Source organism: Oncorhynchus gorbuscha, linkage group LG11, assembly GCF_021184085.1.
Source record: "Oncorhynchus gorbuscha isolate QuinsamMale2020 ecotype Even-year linkage group LG11, OgorEven_v1.0, whole genome shotgun sequence".
Taxonomy (NCBI): Eukaryota; Metazoa; Chordata; class Actinopteri; order Salmoniformes; family Salmonidae; genus Oncorhynchus; species Oncorhynchus gorbuscha.
In genome coordinates this window covers 62,809,986-62,833,530 of record NC_060183.1, presented here as the reverse complement: position 1 = coordinate 62,833,530, position 23,545 = coordinate 62,809,986, and the positions used below count along the sequence as shown (strand labels likewise).

Here is a 23,545-nt window from a genome sequence, read left to right as displayed (position 1 = left end):
GCAAAGAGTGACTTTGCAATGAATTGCAATTAACCTGATCACTCTTCATAACATTCTGGAGTATATGCATATTGCCATCATACAAACTGAGGCAGCAGACTTTGTGAAAATGTATATTTGTGTCATTCTCAAAACTTTTGGCCACGACTGTACAACTGCACTGCACACCAGAGAGTAACTGGAAAGTTAAAAATCAATGGGTTGGTTGTGCTTGGAATATTAACTTGCTTAGCCACTGCTCTCATGTTGCGATACTATAATTTGTTTCCTTCATATGTGGAGATTACAATTATCTACAGTACGTGTCCACATCAATGTGCCTAGTTAAATAAAGGTTCAATTTAAATAAAAAAACACGTGCCTTTGATATTTAAATGGATGTACTGGAACTTTATGACCTTTTTTAAGTAATGAATTATGATTAGCTTCAATGCAAGCTGTCATAAATATTACACTTGGCCTACTGTAGGTCAGATAATTCACTTCTTATTTGGTTTATAATTGAAGATCAACAGTACTTAATATAGTGTTATTTTTCTCCCACTTTTCGCTAATAGTGTTGTAATTCTGTTCTAATACTGTTCCCACTAAGCCCCAGTGTTGACAGGATAGTTATCTTTTAAGAGCCATGTGGAGCAGAGTTCCAGAGGGGCTGAGTGAGGGCTGGTTCTAGCCCCAGAGGGGAGCCTGATGGTGAGCTAGCTGCATGTGAGGCATGGCTCTCTGCACAGAGCTCTGGTTCTCCCCCATAGAGAGAGATATTACAGCAGTCAGTTCAGCTGGGCTCTGCTCTGTAAACCTCCCAGGTATGGAGCGAACACAGACCTTTGACTGCACTGGGGCTGCTGCCACACACACACACACACACACACACACACACACACACACACACACACACACACACACACACACACACACACACACACACACACACACACACACACACACACACACACACACACACACACACACACACACACACACACCTCTGTATGATTCTGCCTGACAGGGCTTATCAGGGCTCAATATTCCTTAATACTTTCAGCTGGCGAGAGAACAAGGTAAGCGGAGTTACAATTTACAGTTGTCTGTTTAGTTGGAAGAGCGAGTACAGTGTGCATGTGCTGGAGTGGACTGATTTCTCTCTACATGCTTTAGTTCTGTAATCATTCCGTGATCTCTCCCCTTTTAGCTGTAGAAGTCACATTATAATGAAGCTTTGGTACCCATCTCAGCAGTACTACATACTACAGTAGAGACACAGAAAGGTACAGTATGAGAAGAAACAGCAGACTCTTGTCTGAGAGAAGAGAGCAGAAAAACAGACAGGAAAAATAAAAGATTTTGAGAAAGTGACTTTGAGCTGCTAAAGTGCAGTTGGTTGGTTTGTAGCATGTTGGTCCTCACCCCTCAGGCTGGGACTGATTGGTTGGTCCTCACCCCTCAGGCTGGGACTGATTGGTTGGTCCTCACCCCTCAGGCTGGGACTGATTGGTTGGTCCTCACCCCTCAGGCTGGGACTGATTGGTTGGTCCTCACCCCTCAGGCTGGGACTGATTGGTTGGTCCTCACCCCTCAGGCTGGGATTGATTGGTTGGTCCTCACCCTTCAGGCTGGGACTGATTGGTTGGTCCTCACCCCTCAGGCTGGGACTGATTGGTTGGTCCTCACCCCTCAGGCTGGGACTGATTGGTTGGTCCTCACCCCTCAGGCTGGGACTGATTGGTTGGTCCTCACCCCTCAGGCTGGGACTGATGATAAGGAGGACTGTAGAGTCCAATTAGGGGCCCAACAGGGACCCGAGAGGGGTCTGAAGAGGCTGGCTTCAGCCTCAGAGGGCAAATCTAAAATGTTACCCTATTCCCCATGTGGTGCATGTATGTTTGACCAGAGCCCCCCATGCTAAATTTAGCAATGGGCATCATAATGATTCTCTGTATGAAATCTGTTTTTGTAGTTTGAGGCAACATCAGATAACCAAAGATGGGAAATGTGTTTGGGTTGGGGCTCTGGTCAGACGTAGTCCACTACATAGGGGATAGGGTGTCATTATGTCAGCCAGTATGACAGTCCCCTGGTTTCTTCTCAGCGCTCCAAGCTACAGACTCTGGGGTTTGCAGGCTCTAAGGTCTACAGACTGCAGTACAGTCCAATGTGTGTGGAGCTGGGTAGAATCACAGTGGGAGAGGCTTAATACCAGTGCTGGGCTACATTCGCCATCTCCCCCTGCCCTGAGAGAGGGAGGGATGGATGGAGGGATGAAGGGAGAGAGGGAGGGATGGAGGGGTCACGGAGGAGAAGGCGGACGCAGGCTCTTGCACTTCATGTCGTCCAGACCCTTCCAGTACTTGTAGTTCTCTGACAGGTGCTCCATGAGGCCAGGTAGACTGGCGAAGGCTGGGGGACAGAGGAGAGTGTGAGGTTAACACACATCTGCATGCACACAAACACATGAGCCAGCGGTAGTTTCCACACAAGGAAATGACAGCTAGGGAAATTAGGTCTCAAGTAATTTGTGTTTGTGTGGGTGTTGTTTACTTCCTAGTTTCCAACTCGTTGGTTGCCCCTATCTGAGCCTGACCTGGCAACCACCAGACAACAACCCAGCCCTGACCCTGCCGAATTAAAGCCTGCTGTGTGAGTGTGTTTGTGCGTTATGCTTGTGTGTGTGTGTGCATCTTTGTGCACTATTGCGTCTGAATGTGTGTGCTTTTGTGTGTGTGTACAGTAGGTTCTGCTTCAGTGCATCTCGACTTAACCCCTCCGCCCCCCCCGGATACCCACCCCTGCCCCTCCACCCTTTCCCAGTTGCCTCTGGGAATTTTCCGTGACATCACCAGCTTTTTTCACTGTAAACACATGTATTCTCTTCTCTGGAGGGGTAACCCCCAGAAACACCCCAGAGGTCAGGTTTAATTTCATGGGGATGGGGAGATGGAAGTTATTATACCCTCCCTCCCTCCCTCCCTCCCTCCCTCCCTCCCTCCCTCCCTCCCTCCCTCCCTCCCTCCCTCCCTCCCTCCCTCCCTCCCTCCCTCCCTCCCTCCCTCCCTCCCTCCCTCCCTCCCCTTTGCCCTTTTGTCTGGCTCCCATCCCCTCCCTCCCCCTTTCTCCTCTTCACCCCTTCGTTTGGCTCCCATCCCCTTCTCCCTCCCTCTCTATTTCCTCTGGGCTACTGTGCTCTACTGTGATGGGAAAAGGGAGGCGCTACCTCTTTTACAGGGATGGAGGAAGTAGAAGAAGAGGAGAGGCCTGGGAAAGTTGGGATTCGTGATCCCTCCCCCTCCCAGTGGATCCCCTGTGCCCTTCTAACCTCGGCCCCGCGTGTGTGTTCTTACCATCCCAGGCGTCAAACATGTCTGTAATGAAGTAGTCTATGAAGGAGATCTGAGACTTGGGGATACTGCAGGTGTTCCTGTCAAATACAGGCATGACCACCGGTAGAGCCTCTCTCTTCTCCTCGTCAGTCTGAAACACACATGGATTCACACAGGTTAACACACACACACACACACACACACACACACACACACACACACACACACACACACACACACACACACACACACACACACACACACACACACACACACACACACACACACACACACACACACACACACACACACACAGGTTACCCCCCCCCACCACATACTATAGTATTTACAATATGTACAACACAGAGAGAGAGAGAGAGAGAGAGAGAGAGAGAGAGAGAGAGGGCAGATTTATAGGTGTACAGTTGGCCCTATATATTCTGGGAGGCAGCATTCTCCTGGCATCCGCCAAACCCAGATTCATCCGTCAGACTGCCAGATGGTAAAGCTTGATTCATCACTCCAGAGAACTTGTTTCTACTGCTCCAGAGTCCAATGGTGGCGAGCGTTACACCACTCCAGCCAGCGTATGGCATTGCGCATAGTGATCTTAGGCTTGTGTGCGGCTGCTCGGCCATGGAAACCCATTTCATAAAGCTCCAGACTAACAGTTATTTTGCTTACAATATTTTCAGATGCAGTTTGGAACTCGGTAGTGAGTGTTCCAACCGAGGAGAGACAGTTTTTATGCGCTATACACTCCAGTTCCCGGCGGTCCCGTTCTGTGAGTTTGTGTGGCCTACCACTTCGCGGCTGAGCCGTTGTTGCTCCAAGACGTTTCCAATTCACAATAACAGTACTTATAGTTGACCAGGGCAGCTCTAGCAGGGCAGAAATTTGACAAACTGACTTGATGGAAAGGTGGCATCCTATGACAGTGCCACGTTGAAAGTTTCTGAGGTCTTCAGTATGGACATTCTACTGCCAATGTTTGTCTACGGAGATTGCATGGCGGTGTGCTCGATTTTATACACCTTTCAGCTGAATCCACTAATGTGAAGGGTGTCTACATACTTTTGTACATATAATATAGCTGAGTAGGCAGTTGTTAAGGTCAGGATTGCCAGCTGTGAACTCCTATAGCACCAGAACAGTCTGAGCTGCAATGACAAACTCCCCATTCCTCATTGTAACCCCTCGCTGTCCCCTTACCCCCCTCCATTCCTTTACCTTCTGCCCTGTTACCCTTGAATCCCACATTTAACATATAGCCATCCCCTCCTCCAGCAGCCCTTTCTTCCTCCTTCCATCCCTGTCATCCCACTCACCTGGGAAAAGTACTCCTCAGAGATGCGTCCGGCCCATTCTATGCAGAGCTCCAGAGGTCTACAGGGGTTGGCCACATCAGCACACTTTATCATCATCCTCTTGATCAGCAGCCGGTTATCTGGGCTGTTCCTGATGCTGGCTGGACCCTCGTTGTCACTGCCTTCACTCTGTTACAGAGAATCACACACACACAAGGTCAAAGACACACACACACACGCTTCTCGATGCACACACAATTAGTCAGAAACACACACACACACACACACACACACACACACACACACACACACACACACACACACACACACACACACACACACACACACACACACACACACACACACACACACACACACACACACACACACACACACACACACACACACACACACACACACGAGGCCAATGATTGCAAATCTCAGATAGGTGCTTCAAACTGGAGTCACATGCTCTGAATAGAGTATTTTCCACTAGAACTCTCCATTGTTGAATGTCAAAATATTTAGCCTTTTATTCCTATTTTCTCATTAATGCTCACTGAATATACTATATTTAAGAACTAAAACTGTTTCTATCTCTTCTGTTCCCACTCAATTGGCTAATGTTAACAACCATCTTTATTATGTAATAATAAACTACACATGCACACACATGCACACACATGCACACGCATGCACGCACGCACGCACACACGCACACACACACACACACACACACACACACACACACACACACACACACACACACACACACACACACACACACACACACACACACACACACACACACACACACACACACACACACACACACACACACGGGGCTGTGTCTTACATTTGAACTGGACTCCTCGATGGCAGCCATTGGTTTGTTGATGCTGTTGGCAAACTTGTTGACGTGTTCAAAATGACGGGTCATCTCTGTAGCCAGCACCATGTCTATGATTGCCTGCCTCAACGTCCTGAACTGAGTCCTAATATAAACACATAGAGATGAACTTACAGGACCAGGATAGTCAACTGTCCTCACTGTTTTCCAAGAAGTCCATAAAAACTTAGAAGTTAATCACATCACACAATGTGTTCCAGGGTAACAACCCAACATGCTCCATATCTGTCGCATGTTAATTCATTATATTAACAAGCACTTAGCCTGGTCCCAGATCGGTCACAACACAAACAGACCTCGGACCAGGCTAGCAAGCCCTCAAAGCTACAGGGGAAAACCACTATTTTCTCTCCTAGACTCTCTCCTGACTGTACCTGTCGATGTTTTTGAAGATGTTGCTCTTGATATCCCTGACGGTGAGTTGGAAGGCGAGGGCGGCATGGTGACTCTCCAACACTGCAGTGTCGTTATACAGGATGGCCAGCTCACTTCCTGCATTACACAGGAAGCTGTTGGTCCTCCCTGGGTGGTCCACATCATGGACCGTCGCCGCGATCAACGCAGCCACCTCGTCCAGCTGGTCCAGACTGCCCTGAGAACAAATGACACAACCAGGAAGTAGTGTTAGTAAACTAAAACTCTCATGAGCCCCGGGGGACATATAGCAATCAGGAAGTGACATCAGTGTCAAACTTCCACAGAAGCACAGATAATAGAAAAAAATGTAGTAGGGAGCTCAGTTTCCTACAACTTTAACAATATACAGTTTCTCTTAATAAAAAATCATATGCACCTATGAATCAGTGATGGGACTGAGACAGCAAAATCATTTTGGGAGATAGACTTTTAAGACCAGGTTTTTTTGTTGTTGAAATTGTGCATAAAATATAAATACTGCCTAGTCTCTCTCTGTCACGACTTCCGCCGAAGTCCGCTCCTCTCCTTGTTCGGGTGGCGTTCGGCGGTCGTTTTCTCATTGTTCCATTTGTTTTGTCTTGTTCCGTGCACACCTGGTTTACATTCCCTAATCACACTGCATGTATTTAATCCTCTGTTCCCCCCCATGTCTTTGTGTGAAATTGTTTTGTTACGTGTTTAATGTGATGCGCCAGACTGTTTTTCCCCCTGGTATCGTATTGTGACCCGTTGTATGTATTTGTCATACATTTGTATATTTGTGAGTGTTTTTGCACTTATTGACTTTTACTTGGAGGATTTTGGACGCAGTTGCTTCTGTCTTTTGTGCTGTTGCCAAATAAAAGTGCGCCTGATCACAACTCACTGCTCTCCTGCACCTGACTTTGTACCATTAGAGCATAACTTGGACACTCATCATAACCTCATACTCAACAAATGAATAATACCAAATAATGCACGCCATGCAAGCACAACTAATAATAATAATCACTAGCAAATGTTCACTTTATGACAAGGAGAGGAGATATTTATTGGAGTGGAGAAGCAGGGAGAAAAGAGAGGGAAAGTATGAGGATCTCAATGCCCTCAAGGCAAAACACTTATTGACTGAGTCAAATATGAGAACAAGACCGAAGCTATAAAAACATCCCCATTCCAACTCTCACTGGTCACTGACATACATTCCCCCCCCCCCACACACACACACACACACGGCTGTCGTGGGAAGAAGGTGAGGACCAAAGCGCAGCATGGTATATGGTCATCTTATTTAATGAAAACTGCACACTGAATAACAAAACAATAAAGAAACAACCGGAACAGTTCTGTCTGGTGTAGACACACAAAGACTGAAAACAACCACCCACAAAACACAATGGAAAACAGGCTACCTAAATATGGTTCTCAATCAGGGACAACGATTGACAGCTGCCTCTGATTGAGAACCATACCAGGCCAAACACAGAAATAGCAAATCATAGACAACCCACCCAACTCACACCCTGACCATACTAAAACAAAAGACAAAACAAAGAAACTAAGGTCAGAACGTGACACACACACACTATTGAAAACCCTTCACAGTGAATTACATAGTAGATCAACTTATCAATCAATCAGCACATTGATATGACAGGCGAAATATTGTAATTTACTCATTTAATGTGTGTTCATAAGTGGTGTACGCATATCCAACAATTGTCCAACCAGAAGGTCTTCTTTGGGTTGGTGTGGGGTTGTGGTAGGAGTTGTGTGTTTGTGTTTGTGTGTGTGTGTGTGTGTGTGTGTGTCTGTGTGGGGGGAGAGTAGAGTATCAGTTTTCTTTGCTTAGCAGGAGGTGAATGTATGCCAGTGACCAGTGAGAGTTGGAATGGGGATGTGTGTGTGTGTGTATGCTGGTATGTGTGTTTGGTATACCTTGACCTTCTCCTTGCGTAGGAAGTAGGCAGTAGCGTGTAGGACGTCAGCGGCGTGGGTGGAGTTGTGGTAGGAGTTGGAGGCGTGGTAGTTAGCCTCTATGACCTGCAGCCAGCAGCGTAGCGTAGCCTCACTGCAGCTCAGGAACTCACACACACTGAAGCGAGCAAAGATCTTCAAGCCCAGGTAGGTCAAAGGTCTGTGGGGATGACAGAGAGCGGACAGGGAGGTAGATGAGTGATAGAGGGAGGATGTTCTTTCCCTTCTGTATTGGTGTACACTGAATACACCAAACATTAGGAACACCTTCCTAATATTGAGCTTCAGCCTCTCTTTTGCTCTCAGAACAGCCTCAGTTCGTCTTGGCATGGACTCTACAAGGTGTCGAAAGCATTCCACAGGGTTGCTGGCCCATGTTGACTCCAATGCTTCCCACAGTTGTGTCAAGTTGGCTGGATGTCCTTTGGATGGTGGACCATTTTTGATATACATGGGAAACTGTTGAGCGTGAAAAACTCCAGCAGCTCTGCAGTTCTTGACACAAATGGCACCTACTACCATACCCTGTTCAAAGGTACTTAAATACTTTGTCTTGCCCATTTACCCTCTGAATGGCACACATACACAATATAAGTCTAAATTGTCTCAAGACTAAGAAATCCTTATTTAACCTGTCTCCTCCCCTTTATGTACATTGATTGAAGTGGATTTAACAGGTGACATCCATAAGGGATCATAGCTTTCACCTGGTCAGTGTATGTCATGGAAAGAGCAGGTGTTCATTATGTTTTGTACACTGAGTGTATAGTAACCTCTACCTTCCCTTTCCCTTAGCCCCCTAACAACCTATCCCTCTCTTACTCATCACCACTTCCAGCTCCTGTCCTCTCGCTCTCTCCACCCCCTCTCCCTCTCCTCCCTCTCCCTCCATACCTCATACAGGTGGCAGCCTCCAGCTCCTGTCCTCTCGCTCTCTCCAACCCCCTCTCCCTCTCCCTCCATACCTCATACAGGTGGCAGCCTCCAGCTCCTGTCCTCTCGCTCTCCACCCCCTCTCCCTCTCCCTCCATACCTCATGCAGGTGGCAGCCTCCAGCTCCTGTCCTCTCACTCTCTCCAACCCCCTCTCCCTCTCCTCCCTCTCCCTCCATACCTCATACAGGTGGCAGCCTCCAGCTCCTGTCCTCTCGCTCTCCACCCCCTCTCCCTCCATACCTCATGCAGGTGGCAGCCTCCAGCTCCTGTCCTCTCGCTCTCTCCACCCCCCTCTCGCTCTCCTCCCTCTCCCTCCATACCTCATACAGGTGGCAGCCTCCAGCTCCTGTCCTCTCGCTCTCGCCAAACCCCTCTCCCTCTCCTCCCTCTCCCTCCATACCTCATACAGGTGGCAGCCTCCAGCTCCTGTCCTCTCGCTCTCCACCCCCTCTCCCTCTCCTCCCTCTCCCTCTCCCTCCATACCTCATGCAGGTGGCAGCCTCCAGCTCCTGTCCTCTCGCTCTCTCCACCCCCCTCTCCCTCTCCCTCCATACCTCATAGAGGTGGCAGCTTCCAGCTCATGTCCTCTCGCTCTCTCCAACCCCCTCTCCCTCTCCCTCCATACCTCATAGAGGTGGCAGCTTCCAGCTCATGTCCTCTCGCTCTCTCCACCCCCTCTCCCTCTCCCTCCATACCTCATACAGGTGGCAGCTTCCAGCTCATGTCCTCTCGCTTTCCTCTCCTCTGCCCCCTCTCCCTCTCCCTCCATACCTCATAGAGGTGGCAGCTTCCAGCTCATGTCCTCTCTTTCCTTCTCTCCAACCCCCCTCTCCTCTCCCTCCATACCTCATACAGGTGGCAGCCTCCAGCTCCTGTCCTCTCTCTTTCCTTCTCTCTCTGCCCCCCTCTCCCTCTCCCTTCATACCTCATACAGGTGGCAGCCTCCAGCTCCTGTCCTCTCTCTTTCCTTCTCTCTCTCCACCCCCCTCTCCCTCTCCTCCCTCTCCCTCCATACCTCATATAGGTGGCAGCCTCTAGCTCCTGTCCTCTCTCTTTCCTTCTCTCTCTCCGCCCCCCTCTCCCTCTCCTCCCTCTCCCTCCATACCTCATACAGATGGCAGCCTCCAGCTCCTGTCCTCTCTCTTTCCTTCTCTCTCTCCGCCCCTCTCCCTCTCCTCCCTCTCCCTCCATACCTCATACAGGTGGCAGCCTCCAGCTCCTGTCCTCTCTCTTTCCTTCTCTCTCTCCGCCCCCCTCTCCCTCTCCTCCCTCTCCCTCCATACCTCATACAGGTGGCAGCCTCCAGCTCCTGTCCTCTCTCTTTCCTTCTCTCTTCGCCCCCTCTCCCTCTCCCTCCATACCTCATATAGGTGGCAGCCTCTAGCTCCTATCCTCTCTCTTTCCTTCTCTCTCTCCGCCCCCCTCTCCCTCTCCTCCCTCTCCCTCCATACCTCATACAGGTGGCAGCCTCCAGCTCTAGGATGTTAAAGTCCCATTGGTCCTCGTCGTCCAGCATCTCAGCGATGGCCGGAGGGATGTCATTCAGCGTTACTGGGATGGCCAGCTGACTCATATCTGGAGACGCACAAACACGCACAGATTGAAAAAAACGGCTAGCTGGAGCTTGTTTGGGCTGTTGGCTGGATATGCCCTCACCTGCTAGTAACTTCTAGTGATTCACTAATATCTGTCCACTATAGTGTTGTTCTGTAAGAACGTGATCTTAAGGCCCATAACTGTGCTCTTGTTTGTCACCAAACACAAACGTGGACACAGCTGTTTCCATTTGAAGTTTTATGTGTGTTGATATTCGCTGGACACATACTTCAGTTAGGAACAGCATGTGAAAGTCTATACACTTCAGTTAGGAACAGCATGTGAAAGTCTATACACTTCAGTTAGGAACAGCATGTGAAAGTCTATACACTTCAGTTAGGAACAGCATGTGAAAGTCTATACACTTCAGTTAGGAACAGCATGTGAAAGTCTATACACTTCAGTTAGGAACAGCATGTGAAAGTCTATACACTTCAGTTAGGAACAGCATGTGAAAGTCTATACACTTCAGTTAGGAACAGCATGTGAAAGTCTATACACTTCAGTTAGGAACAGCATGTGAAAGTCTATACACTTCAGTTAGGAACAGCATGTGAAAGTCTATACACTTCAGTTAGGAACAGCATGTGAAAGTCTATACACTTCAGTTAGGAACAGCATGTGAAAGTCTATACACTTCAGTTAAGAACAGCATGTGAAAGTCTATACACTTCAGTTAGGAACAGCATGTGAAAGTCTATACACTTCAGTTAGGAACAGCATGTGAAAGTCTATACACTTCAGTTAAGAACAGCATGTGAAAGTATTTTTGTTTTTGTTTTTCGAACTCTGTTTATTAAGTTTTACACACACATAGACAAGACAACACAAAGCAATATAAATAATATACTCAACTAGAAAAAATAAAAAATAAAAATAGCTTTAAAGATACCATACTTTAGACAAGTTAAACACACCAGGCAGGAGGCTACAAAGGTTAAAGGGCAATCTAGCATGTGAAAGTCTATAGACTTCAGTTAGGAACAGCATGTGAAAGTCTGTCAGCAACACTACTATTAGCCTCTTTCCATGCGACTGCAAACACACACTAACTAAAGGTGAGGGGAGGGCTGAAAGGGCCAGCCTTGATCCATTGAACAATTACATTTGGGACACTTGAAAGCACAATGCAACAACAACGATTTCCAATGTAGTCCTCATCTGTGTCCCTAAATTACCTAGCAAATGGTCCTTATGGTAGAGGGTGAGATGCATAGAGATCATATTCAATTATTTCTAATTCCTAATTCTATGGTCAGAGAAGGTAAGGTAGCTTGACAAGTGGGTTCAGAATCCCGTTCACCTAAAATCACTTCAGGCTCAGCCTCTCAGGTCTATTAAAAAAAGCACATGCTTCTCCCTACAGACTATCAGGAGAGTGAGCATTTCACTGTTAGCCTACACCTGTTGTTTACGAAGCATGTAACAAATACAATTAGATTTGAGGGGGCTGCACTGAGGACAATGTATTCAGCACTTCTCAGCAGTACCCTTCCACTTCTCAACAGTACCCTTCCACTTCTCAGCAGTACCCTTCCACTTCTCAGCAGTACCCTTCCACTTCTCAGCAGTACCCTTCCACTTCTCAGCAGTACCCTTCCACTTCTCAGCAGTACCCTTCCACTTCTCAGCAGTACCCTTCCACTTCTCAGCAGTACCCTTCCACTTCTCAGCAGTACCCTTCCACTTCTCAGCAGTACCCTTCCACTTCTCAGCAGTACCCTTCCACCTCTCAGCAGTACCCTTCCACCTCTCAGCAGTACCCTTCCACCTCTCAGCAGTACCCTTCCACCTCTCAGCAGTACCCTTCCACCTCTCAGCAGTACCCTTCCACCTCTCAGCAGTACCCTTCCACTTCTCAGCAGTACCCTTCCACTTCTCAGCAGTACCCTTCCACTTCTCAGCAGTACCCTTCCACTTCTCAGCAGTACCCTTCCACTTCTCAGCAGTACCCTTCCACTTCTCAGTACCCTTCCAGTACCCTTCCACTTCTCAGCAGTACCCTTCCACCTCTCAGCAGTACCCTTCCACCTCTCAGCAGTACCCTTCCACCTCTCAGCAGTACCCTTCCACTTCTCAGCAGTACCCTTCCACTTCTCAGCAGTACCCTTCCACTTCTCAGCAGTACCCTTCCACTTCTCAGCAGTACCCTTCCACTTCTCAGCAGTACCCTTCCACTTCTCAGCAGTACCCTTCCACTTCTCAGCAGTACCCTTCCACTTCTCAGCAGTACCCTTCCACTTCTCAGCAGTACCCTTCCACTTCTCAGCAGTACTTCTCCTTCCACTTCTCAGCAGTACCCTTCCACTTCTCAGCAGTACCCTTCCACTTCTCAGCAGTACCCTTCCACTTCTCAGCAGTACCCTTCCACTTCTCAGCAGTACCCTTCCACTTCTCAGCAGTACCCTTCCACTTCTCAGAAAGAAGAAGTACATCCATTACTTCTGTATACAATTTGTCATTAACTACATGTCAATATCATATGTAATTACCGCCCAGAACATCCTCTCATTTTTCTCTCTCTGTATCGTCCATGATTCATCATGACTTGAACAAATACAAGGGGATCACGCAATGACTGCCGATGACTGCCGATGACTGCCGATGACTGCCAATGACTGCCAATGACTGCCAATGACTGCCAATGACTGCCGATGACTGCCGATGACTGCCGATGACTGCCAATGACTGCCAATGACTGCCGATGACTGCCGATGGATGCACTTGTAGACTCCAACTGATGAAATGATCTGAGACATTTTCTATCACTCTTCAGACAGGTCCATACATGAAAAGTAATGGTTTCATCAAAACTCCGTAAGCCCCCAATTATGTGTAATGCGAATGAGTGCATTAAGCTTCCAGTGTAATTTAATTAGATGAAATATTACACAAATATACCACTAAAACTTGCTATAACACAATTGAAAACATAATTCAACTCAGTTAGTGTTGTAATTAGGGTCATGTGACCTAATTAGTGTAAATTCTTGGGCACTAGTTGTAAGTAGCAGTAGTATTCTGGTAAGAAAATGAATAAAGATAATATTGATGTCATGAAACAGACTGATGCTTACTTGGAAGGGTACTTTTGGAGAAGACATACTCGTTCCCAGACAGGCTCCGTAAGCCATCCTGCAGAAGGAAAAAGACAGCAAAGCACTCTCTTCATCCATGCTGTGAAAAAAACATTTAAAAAAGACCCTTTTGGTTTATCTCAAATCTGGCTAATAACAACATATTTCACATTGTACAATGACATCAGCATTATAATTCATATGACGAGACATCCCACATAACTCAGGAACTCTCGTGTTTGAGAGAAGAGGAGAGGATGAGATGAGAGGGGAGAGGAGAGGAGGAGAGGGGAGAGGAGGGGTATGTGTGTGTGTGTGTGTGTGTGTGTGTGTGTGTGTGTGTGTGTGTGTGTGTGTGTGTGTGTGTGTGTGTGTGTGTAGCCCCTCATGAGCCCCCCTATGAGGTTGTTGGTGTGTGGGTAGAGGGGAGTATCCTAAAAACTGGTTCCAGACTTTGATTAAATGGGGCCTGTGAAGGAGTGTGTGTGCATGTGTGTATGTGTGTGTGTGTGTGTATGAGTATGTGTGTCTGTTGGGTGTGTGTGTGTGTATGCGTGTAGCCTCTGACTCACACTCATGAGCCCCCCGACGAGGTCGTTGGTGTGTGGGTCGTCTTCCTTAGAGGCCAGCTGAGGAGAGTAGAGCTCTGTGGTCCTCAGGATCTCCAGGACCCGGTTCAGTGCATCCGCTACCGAAACCGGACTGGACTCCTGGGCCGCGTTGATGATGTTGATCACCTGGATATGGGGGAAGGCGGAGAGAGATAGAGCACACAGTTACATTCCATTTAAAGGGGGGCTGAACTCTGCGATTCCACATGTGTTTTTCTGCTGCCCATTAAGAAAAAAAAACAGATTTGGGTCTTGGGGGTGTGGTTTGATGTGGATGTGTTATGTTGTTTGTCCCCCTTGAGTCACGGTAGCAACATTTCACCCTCAAAATAGTCATAGATAAATCCAGAAATCTATAATTAATTTAGAAGTTTTTGCTGAGGGAGTCTTAGTCACGCAATTTTACTAAGGGGTTTGGGTTTGGTACAGTGTTTCTCAAGTAAAATTTTTGCATTAATACTGGCAGTGCTGCAGACAGTATCGAGTCAGCTGAGCTACTTCTATGCCCGGGACTGATTTCTGAGAACATGTCTACAACTTCAGCAAACTGTCAAACACAACCTACACTCTGTTGATTAGTGCCCAAAATCACTAGCTAGTTTCTCCGTGCATGACAATTCTCCCTAGGCGTTACCATCCTGTGTTAGAGAGATCAAAATCCAACTCTCAAATATCCAAAAGATCTAGGAACATAATGCACGCACGCACACACACGCCTAAGGGACATGTCCCTCTTCAGACAAAAAGTGTCTTTCTTTGAGCCAGTGTCAGGGAGCTCTGCATGTGATGCCATAGAAATCATGTCTGGGGCCAAATAGATAAAGCAGCTAGTCAAGAGTATAAAGGAACATCATTAAGCCAAGAATAAGACTAGACTCTGGGGAGATTTCAGTTATAGCCTTGTCCCAGAACTCTCATTAGAGAATTAGATGGAAGAAGGGCACTACAATCAGATTTAAGAGGTAATGCCTGGGAAGCCGGTGTTTGGATGATAAATTGGCACGGTTGGCAATTGGTGGTACATGTATGTGTGTGTGTGTGTGTGTGTTTGTGTGTGTGTGTGTACTGTACCTTGGTGATGGGGGCCTCTATGGTCATAGAGTGGATCCTGGCTACAGAGGAGTACCTCCGGTTCTGCAGACTGGGAGCTGGAGACAACAAGACTCAGTACTGTGACATACTGCTCTTACAGTACTGTGACATACTGCTCTTACAGTACTGTGACATACTGCTCTTACAGTACTGTGACATACTGCTCTTACAGTACTGTGACATACTGCTCTTACAGTACTGTGACATACTGCTCTTACAGTACTGTGACATACTGCTCTTACAGTACTGTGACATACTGCTCTTACAGTACTGTGACATACTGCTCTTACAGTACTGTGACATACTGCTCTTACAGTACTGTGACATACTGCTCTTACAGTACTGTGACATACTGCTCTTACAGTCTTGTGACATACTGCTCTTACAGTACTGTGACATACTGCTCTTACAGTACTGTGACATACTGCTCTTTCAGTACTGTTACATACTGCTCTTACAGTCTTGTGACATACTGCTCTTACAGTACTGTGACATACTGCTCTTTCAGTACTGTGACATACTGCTCTTACAGTACTGTGACATACTGCTCTTATAGTACTGTGACATACTGCTCTTACAGTACTGTGACATACTGCTCTTACAGTACTGTGACATACTGCTCTTACAGTACTGTGACATACTGCTCTTACAGTACTGTGACATACTGCTCTTACAGTACTGTGGCATACTGCTCGTACAGTACTGTGATGTACACCTCTTACTGTACTGTGACATACTGCTCTTACAGTACTGTGATATACTGCTCTTACAGTACTGTGACATACTGTTCTTACAGTACTGTGAAACACTGCTCTTACAGTACTGTGACATACTGCTCTTACAGTACTGTGACATACTGCTCTTACAGTACTGTGACATACTGCTCTTACAGTACTGTGACATACTGCTCTTACAGTACTGTGACGTACTGCTCTCACAGTACTGTGACATACTGCTCTTACAGTACTGTGACATACTGCTCTTACAGTACTGTGCTCTTACAGTACTGACATACTGCTCACAGTACTGTGACATACTGCTCTTACAGTACTGTGACATACTGCTCTTACAGTACTGTGACATACTGCTCTTACAGTACTGTGACATACTGCTCTCACAGTACTGTGACATACTTCTCTTACAGTACTGTGACATACTGCTCTTACAGTACTGTGACATACTGCTCTTACAGTACTGTGACATACTGCTCTTACAGTACTGTGATACATTGCTCTTACAGTACTGTGCCATACTGCTCTTACAGTACTGTGACATACTGCTCTTACAGTACAGTGACATACTGCTCTTACAGTCTTGTGACATACTGCTCTTACAGTACTGTGACATACTGCTCTTTCAGTACTGTGACATACTGCTCTTACAGTACTGTGACATACTGCTCTTACAGTACTGTGACATACTGCTCTTACAGTACTGTGACATACTGCTCTTACAGTACTGTGATACATTGCTCTTACAGTACTGTGACATACTGCTCTTACAGTACTGTGACATACTGCTCTTACAGTACTGTGACATACTGCTCTTACAGTACTGTGACATACTGCTCTTACAGTACTGTGACATACTGCTCTTACAGTACTGTGATACATTGCTCTTACAGTACTGTGCCATACTGCTCTTACAGTACTGTGACATACTGCTCTTACAGTACAGTGACATACTGCTCTTACAGTACTGTGACATACTGCTCTTACAGTACAGTGACATACTGCTCTTACAGTCTTGTGACATACTGCTCTTACAGTACTGTGACATGCTTATCTTACAGTACTGTGACATACTGCTCTTTCAGTACTATGACATGCTTATCTTACAGTACTGTGACATACTGCTCTTACAGTACTGTGACATACTGCTTGTACAGTATGGTGACATACTGCTCTTACCGTACTGTGACATACTGCTCTTACAGTACTGTGACATACTGCTCTTACAGTACTGTGATATATTGCTCTTACAGTACTGTGCCATACTGCTCTTACAGTACTGTGCCATACTGCTCTTACAGTACTGTGACATACTGCTCTTACAGTACTGTGATATATTGCACTTACAGTACTGTGCCATACTGCTCTTACAGTACTGTGACATACTGCTCTTACAGTAGTGACATACTGCTCTTACAGTAGTGACATACTGCTCTTACAGTACTATGACATGCTTGTCACAGTACTGTAAGATATACTGCTCTTTCAGTACTATGACATGCTTATCTTACAGTACTGTGACATACTGCTTGTACAGTATGGTGACATACTGCTCTTACAGTACTGTGACATACTGCTTGTACAGTATGGTGACATACTGCTCTTACAGTACTGTGACATACTGCTCTTACAGTACTGTGACATACTGCTCTTACAGTACTGTGCCATACTGCTCTTACAGTACTGTGACATACTGTTCTTACAGTACTGTGACATACTGCTCTTATAGTACTGTGACATACTGCTCTTACAGTACTGTGACATGCTTATCTTACAGTATTGTGACATACTGCTCTTATAGTACTGTGACATACTGCTCTTACAGTACTGTGACATGCTTATCTTACAGTACTGTGACATACTGCTCTTATAGTACTGTGACATACTGCTCTTACAGTACTGTGACATACTGCTCTTACAGTACTATGACATACTGCTCTTACAGTACTGTGCCATACTGCTCTTACAGTACTGTGCCATACTGCTCTTACAGTACTGTGACATACTGCTCTTACAGTACTGTGATATATTGCACTTACAGTACTGTGCCATACTGCTCTTACAGTACTGTGACATACTGCTCTTACAGTACTGTGACATACTGTTCTTACAGTACTGTGACATACTGCTCTTATAGTACTGTGACATACTGCTCTTACAGTACTGTGACATGCTTATCTTACAGTATTGTGACATACTGCTCTTATAGTACTGTGACATACTGCTCTTACAGTACTGTGCCATACTGCTCTTACAGTACTGTGACATACTGCTCTTACAGTACTGTGATATATTGCACTTACAGTACTGTGCCATACTGCTCTTGCAGTACTGTGACATACTGCTCTTACAGTACTGTGACATACTGTTCTTACAGTACTGTGACATACTGCTCTTATAGTACTGTGACATACTGCTCTTACAGTACTGTGACATGCTTATCTTACAGTATTGTGACATACTGCTCTTATAGTACTGTGACATACTGCTCTTACAGTACTGTGACATGCTTATCTTACAGTACTGTGACATACTGCTCTTATAGTACTGTGACATACTGCTCTTACAGTACTGTGACATACTGCTCTTACAGTACTATGACATACTGCTCTTACAGTACTGTGCCATACTGCTCTTACAGTACTGTGCCATACTGCTCTTACAGTACTGTGCCATACTGCTCTTACAGTACTGTGACATACTGCTCTTACAGTACTGTGATATATTGCACTTACAGTACTGTGCCATACTGCTCTTACAGTACTGTGACATACTGCTCTTACAGTACTGTGACATACTGTTCTTACAGTACTGTGCCATACTGCTCTTACAGTACTGTGACATACTGCTCTTACAGTACTGTGATATATTGCACTTACAGTACTGTGCCATACTGCTCTTACAGTACTGTGACATACTGCTCTTACAGTACTGTGACATACTGTTCTTACAGTACTGTGCCATACTGCTCTTACAGTACTGTGACATACTGTTCTTACAGTATTGTGACATACTGCTCTTATAGTACTGTGACATACTGCTCTTACAGTACTGTGCCATACTGCTCTTACAGTACTGTGTGACAGTACTGCTACTGCCATACTGCTCTTACAGTACTGTGACATACTGCTCTTACAGTACTGTGACATACTGCTCTTACAGTACAGTACTGTGACATACTTGCTCTTATAGTACTGTGACATACTGCTCTTTCAGTACTATGACATGCTTATCTTACAGTACTGTGACATACTGCTCTTATAGTACTGTGACATACTGCTCTTACAGTACTGTGACATGCTTATCTTACAGTACTGTGACATACTGCTCTTATAGTACTGTGACATACTGCTCTTCCAGTACTGTGACATACTGCTCTTACAGTACTGTGACATACTTCTCTTATAATACTGTGACATACTGCTCTTTCAGTACTGTGACATACTTCTCTTACAGTACTGTGACATACTGCTCTTACAGTACTGTGACATACTGCTCTTTCAGTACTGTGACATGCTTATCTTACAGTTCTGTGACATACTGCTCTTACAGTACTGTGACATACTGCTCTTACAGTACTGTGACATACTGCTCTTACAGTACTGTGACATACTGCTCTTACAGTACTGTGATATATTGCTCTTACAGTACTGTGCCATACTGCTCTTACAGTACTGTGACATACTGCTCTTACAGTACTGTGATATACTGCTCTTACAGTACTGTGACATACTGCTCTTACAGTACTGTGACATACTGCTCTTACAGTACTGTGATATATTGCTCTTACAGTACTGTGCCATACTGCTCTTACAGTACTGTGACATACTGCTCTTACAGTACTGTGACATGCTTATCTTACAGTACTGTGACATACTGCTCTTATAGTACTGTGACATACTGATCTTACAGTACTGTGACATACTGCTCTTACAGTACTGTGACATACTTCTCTTATAATACTGTGACATACTGCTCTTACAGTACTGTGACATGCTTATCTTACAGTACTGTGACATACTGCTCTTATAGTACTGTGACATACTGCTCTTACAGTACTGTGCCATGCTTATCTTACAGTACTGTGACATACTGCTCTTATAGTACTGTGACATACTGCTCTTCCAGTACTGTGACATACTGCTCTTACAGTACTGTGACATACTTCTCTTATAATACTGTGACATACTGCTCTTTCAGTACTGTGACATACTTCTCTTACAGTACTGTGACATACTGCTCTTACAGTACTGTGACATACTGCTCTTTCAGTACTGTGACATGCTTATCTTACAGTTCTGTGACATACTGCTCTTACAGTACTGTGACATACTGCTCTTACAGTACTGTGACATACTGCTCTTACAGTACTGTGACATACTGCTCTTACAGTACTGTGATATATTGATCTTACAGTACTGTGCCATACTGCTCTTACAGTACTGTGACATACTGCTCTTACAGTACTGTGATATACTGCTCTTACAGTACTGTGCCATACTGCTCTTACAGTACTGTGACATACTGCTCTTACAGTACTGTGCCATACTGCTCTTACAGTACTGTGACATACTGCTCTTACAGTACTGTGACATACTGCTCTTACAGTACTGTGACATACTGCTCTTACAGTACTGTGACATACTGCTCTTTCAGTACTGTGATATATTGATCTTACAGTACTGTGCCATACTGCTCTTACAGTACTGTGACATACTGCTCTTACAGTACTGTGACATACTGCTCTTACAGTACTGTGACATACTGCTCTTACAGTACTGTGACATACTGCTCTTACAGTAATGTGATATATTGCTCTTACAGTACTGTGCCATACTGCTCTTACAGTACTGTGACATACTGCTCTTACAGTACTGTGATATACTGCTCTTACAGTACTGTGCCATACTGCTCTTACAGTACTGTGACATACTGCTCTTACAGTACTGTGACATACTGCTCTTACAGTACTGTGATATATTGCTCTTACAGTACTGTGCCATACTGCTCTTACAGTACTGTGACATACTGCTCTTACAGTACTGTGACATGCTTATCTTACAGTACTGTGACATACTGCTCTTATAGTACTGTGACATACTGCTCTTACAGTACTGTGACATACTGCTCTTACAGTACTGTGACATACTTCTCTTATAATACTGTGACATACTGCTCTTACAGTACTGTGACATGCTTATCTTACAGTACTGTGACATACTGCTCTTATAGTACTGTGACATACTGCTCTTACAGTACTGTGACATGCTTATCTTACAGTACTGTGACATACTGCTCTTATAGTACTGTGACATACTGCTCTTACAGTACTGTGACATGCTTATCTTACAGTACTGTGACATACTGCTCTTATAGTACTGTGACATACTGCTCTTCCAGTACTGTGACATACTGCTCTTACAGTACTGTGACATACTTCTCTTATAATACTGTGACATACTGCTCTTTCAGTACTGTGACATACTTCTCTTACAGTACTGTGACATACTGCTCTTACAGTACTGTGACATACTGCTCTTTCAGTACTGTGACATGCTTATCTTACAGTTCTGTGACATACTGCTCTTACAGTACTGTGACATACTGCTCTTACAGTACTGTGACATACTGCTCTTACAGTACTGTGACATACTGCTCTTACAGTACTGTGATATATTGATCTTACAGTACTGTGCCATACTGCTCTTACAGTACTGTGCCATACTGCTCTTACAGTACTGTGACATACTGCTCTTACAGTACTGTGATATACTGCTCTTACAGTACTGTGCCATACTGCTCTTACAGTACTGTGACATACTGCTCTTACAGTACTGTGACATACTGCTCTTACAGTACTGTGATATATTGCTCTTACAGTACTGTGCCATACTGCTCTTACAGTACTGTGACATACTGCTCTTACAGTACTGTGACATACTGCTCTTACAGTACTGTGACATACTGCTCTTACAGTACTGTGACATACTGCTCTTTCAGTACTGTGACATACTGCTCTTACAGTACTGTGACATACTGCTCTTATAGTACTGTGACATACTGCTCTTACAGTACTGTGACATGCTTATCTTACAGTACTGTGACATACTGCTCTTATAGTACTGTGACATACTGCTCTTACAGTACTGTGATATATTGCTCTTACAGTACTGTGACATGCTGGTCTTACAGTACTGTGACATGCTGGTCTTACAGTAAAGATATGTAATTCTAGTTTATATTAAATTAACTTAATAATGTCTAACGGATGTAACTCAACACACCACTGGGGCTGTGGTGGCAAGCTGCCCTGTACAATGATGCAATATGTATGTTCCTTATGAATGGAGAGGAGAAAGAACAGTGGAAAAGGAGGAGTAGAAAAAAAGAGAAAATAGGGAGGAAATGAGGAGAGAGAAAATAACAGGGGAAGAGAAAAAACAGAGAAGAAGAATGAAAGAGAGAGAGAGAGAGAGAGAGAGAGAGAGAGACAGAGAGACAGCGAGAGAGAGAGAGCACGAGGTATAGGACAGGAGAAGCGCCACTTCAGCCCAGCTGATGAAAATAGCAGCAGCTGCGTCAGAGTGAGGAAGGGGGGCTTAGTGATGTTGTAAGAGCCCAACACGGCTCTCTGAGGTCTCTTCTCTGACCCTCCCTCTCTCCTCATCACCCTTTCTCTTTACTTGCTTCTTCTCCTCTCTCTATATCCTTCTATCTTGTCCCTTCGTTTTTATATTTCTTTCGTCCTCCATCTCCCTTGGGATCCCTCACTCAGTCTTCCCATACCCCCATCTCACACACCACACACACACACACACACACACACACACACACACACACACACACACACACACACACACACACACACACACACACACACACACACACACACACACACACACACACACACACACACACACACACACACACACACACACACACACACACACACACACAACCCTGGTATTCATTTATACATACTCACCATCACTGCTACGTGAGCTGATTGACCGGACATCAACAGACTCTTTCCTCCTGTCTCTGTGACGCAGGGAATGGCTTTCTGGGAAAAGAAAACACAGGATGATGGACTATATGACCCAGACAGACAACTGCCTCACTTCTCTTCCGTTGTTTAGTGTTGAACTTTAAAGTTTAAACAAATTGTCTGAAATCCTTCTATGAAAAAAGCTCAGTGATTTGTCTCCTGAAAGTTACGTCATGTATGATGATGACACAGTGAAACAACAAAGAGACAGGGAGTGTACTGGAGATTACCTAACTGGGAATGGTCTCCATCTCTGTTGATCTTATGGACCTGAGAGACAAAGAGAAGAAAGGCTTAGTTTGATACGCACCGTATCAAACACAAACAGAGGGCGAGGGAGAGAGAATTAGTAGATCTGGCTAGTGTTTTGAAAGAAAGAGTTGCTCTTGCAGTTTTATTGTGCAATGTTTCGACCCACCGCCTCCCCTGCAGTGAGAGCATGTTACACAGTGACAATAAGTAGCACAGTGAGAGCATGTTACACAGTGAGAGCATGTTACACAATGACAATAAGTAGCACAGTGAGAGCATGTTACACAGTGAGAGCA

General features: G+C 45.4%; 1 protein-coding gene across 3 annotated transcripts in view; it reads right to left on the bottom strand.

Moving 5' to 3' along the window:
- Positions 1-39: 39 nt before the first annotated feature.
- Positions 40-23,545, bottom strand: part of LOC124049083 (high affinity cAMP-specific and IBMX-insensitive 3',5'-cyclic phosphodiesterase 8B-like) — a 101,432-nt gene continuing 77,926 nt past the window's right edge. For all 3 annotated transcript variants that reach the window (XM_046370426.1, XM_046370425.1, XM_046370427.1), the window contains exons 11-22: positions 23,228-23,267; positions 22,935-23,012; positions 15,198-15,274; positions 14,088-14,252; positions 13,516-13,573; positions 10,294-10,417; positions 7,869-8,067; positions 5,909-6,126; positions 5,481-5,619; positions 4,646-4,813; positions 3,339-3,468; positions 40-2,397 (exon numbers count right to left, since the gene is read on the bottom strand). In XM_046370426.1, the coding sequence (XP_046226382.1) occupies positions 2,288-2,397; positions 3,339-3,468; positions 4,646-4,813; positions 5,481-5,619; positions 5,909-6,126; positions 7,869-8,067; positions 10,294-10,417; positions 13,516-13,573; positions 14,088-14,252; positions 15,198-15,274; positions 22,935-23,012; positions 23,228-23,267 (1,506 nt within the window). In that variant the 3' untranslated portion in view covers positions 40-2,287. The remainder of the gene's footprint in view (positions 2,398-3,338; positions 3,469-4,645; positions 4,814-5,480; positions 5,620-5,908; positions 6,127-7,868; positions 8,068-10,293; positions 10,418-13,515; positions 13,574-14,087; positions 14,253-15,197; positions 15,275-22,934; positions 23,013-23,227; positions 23,268-23,545) is intronic.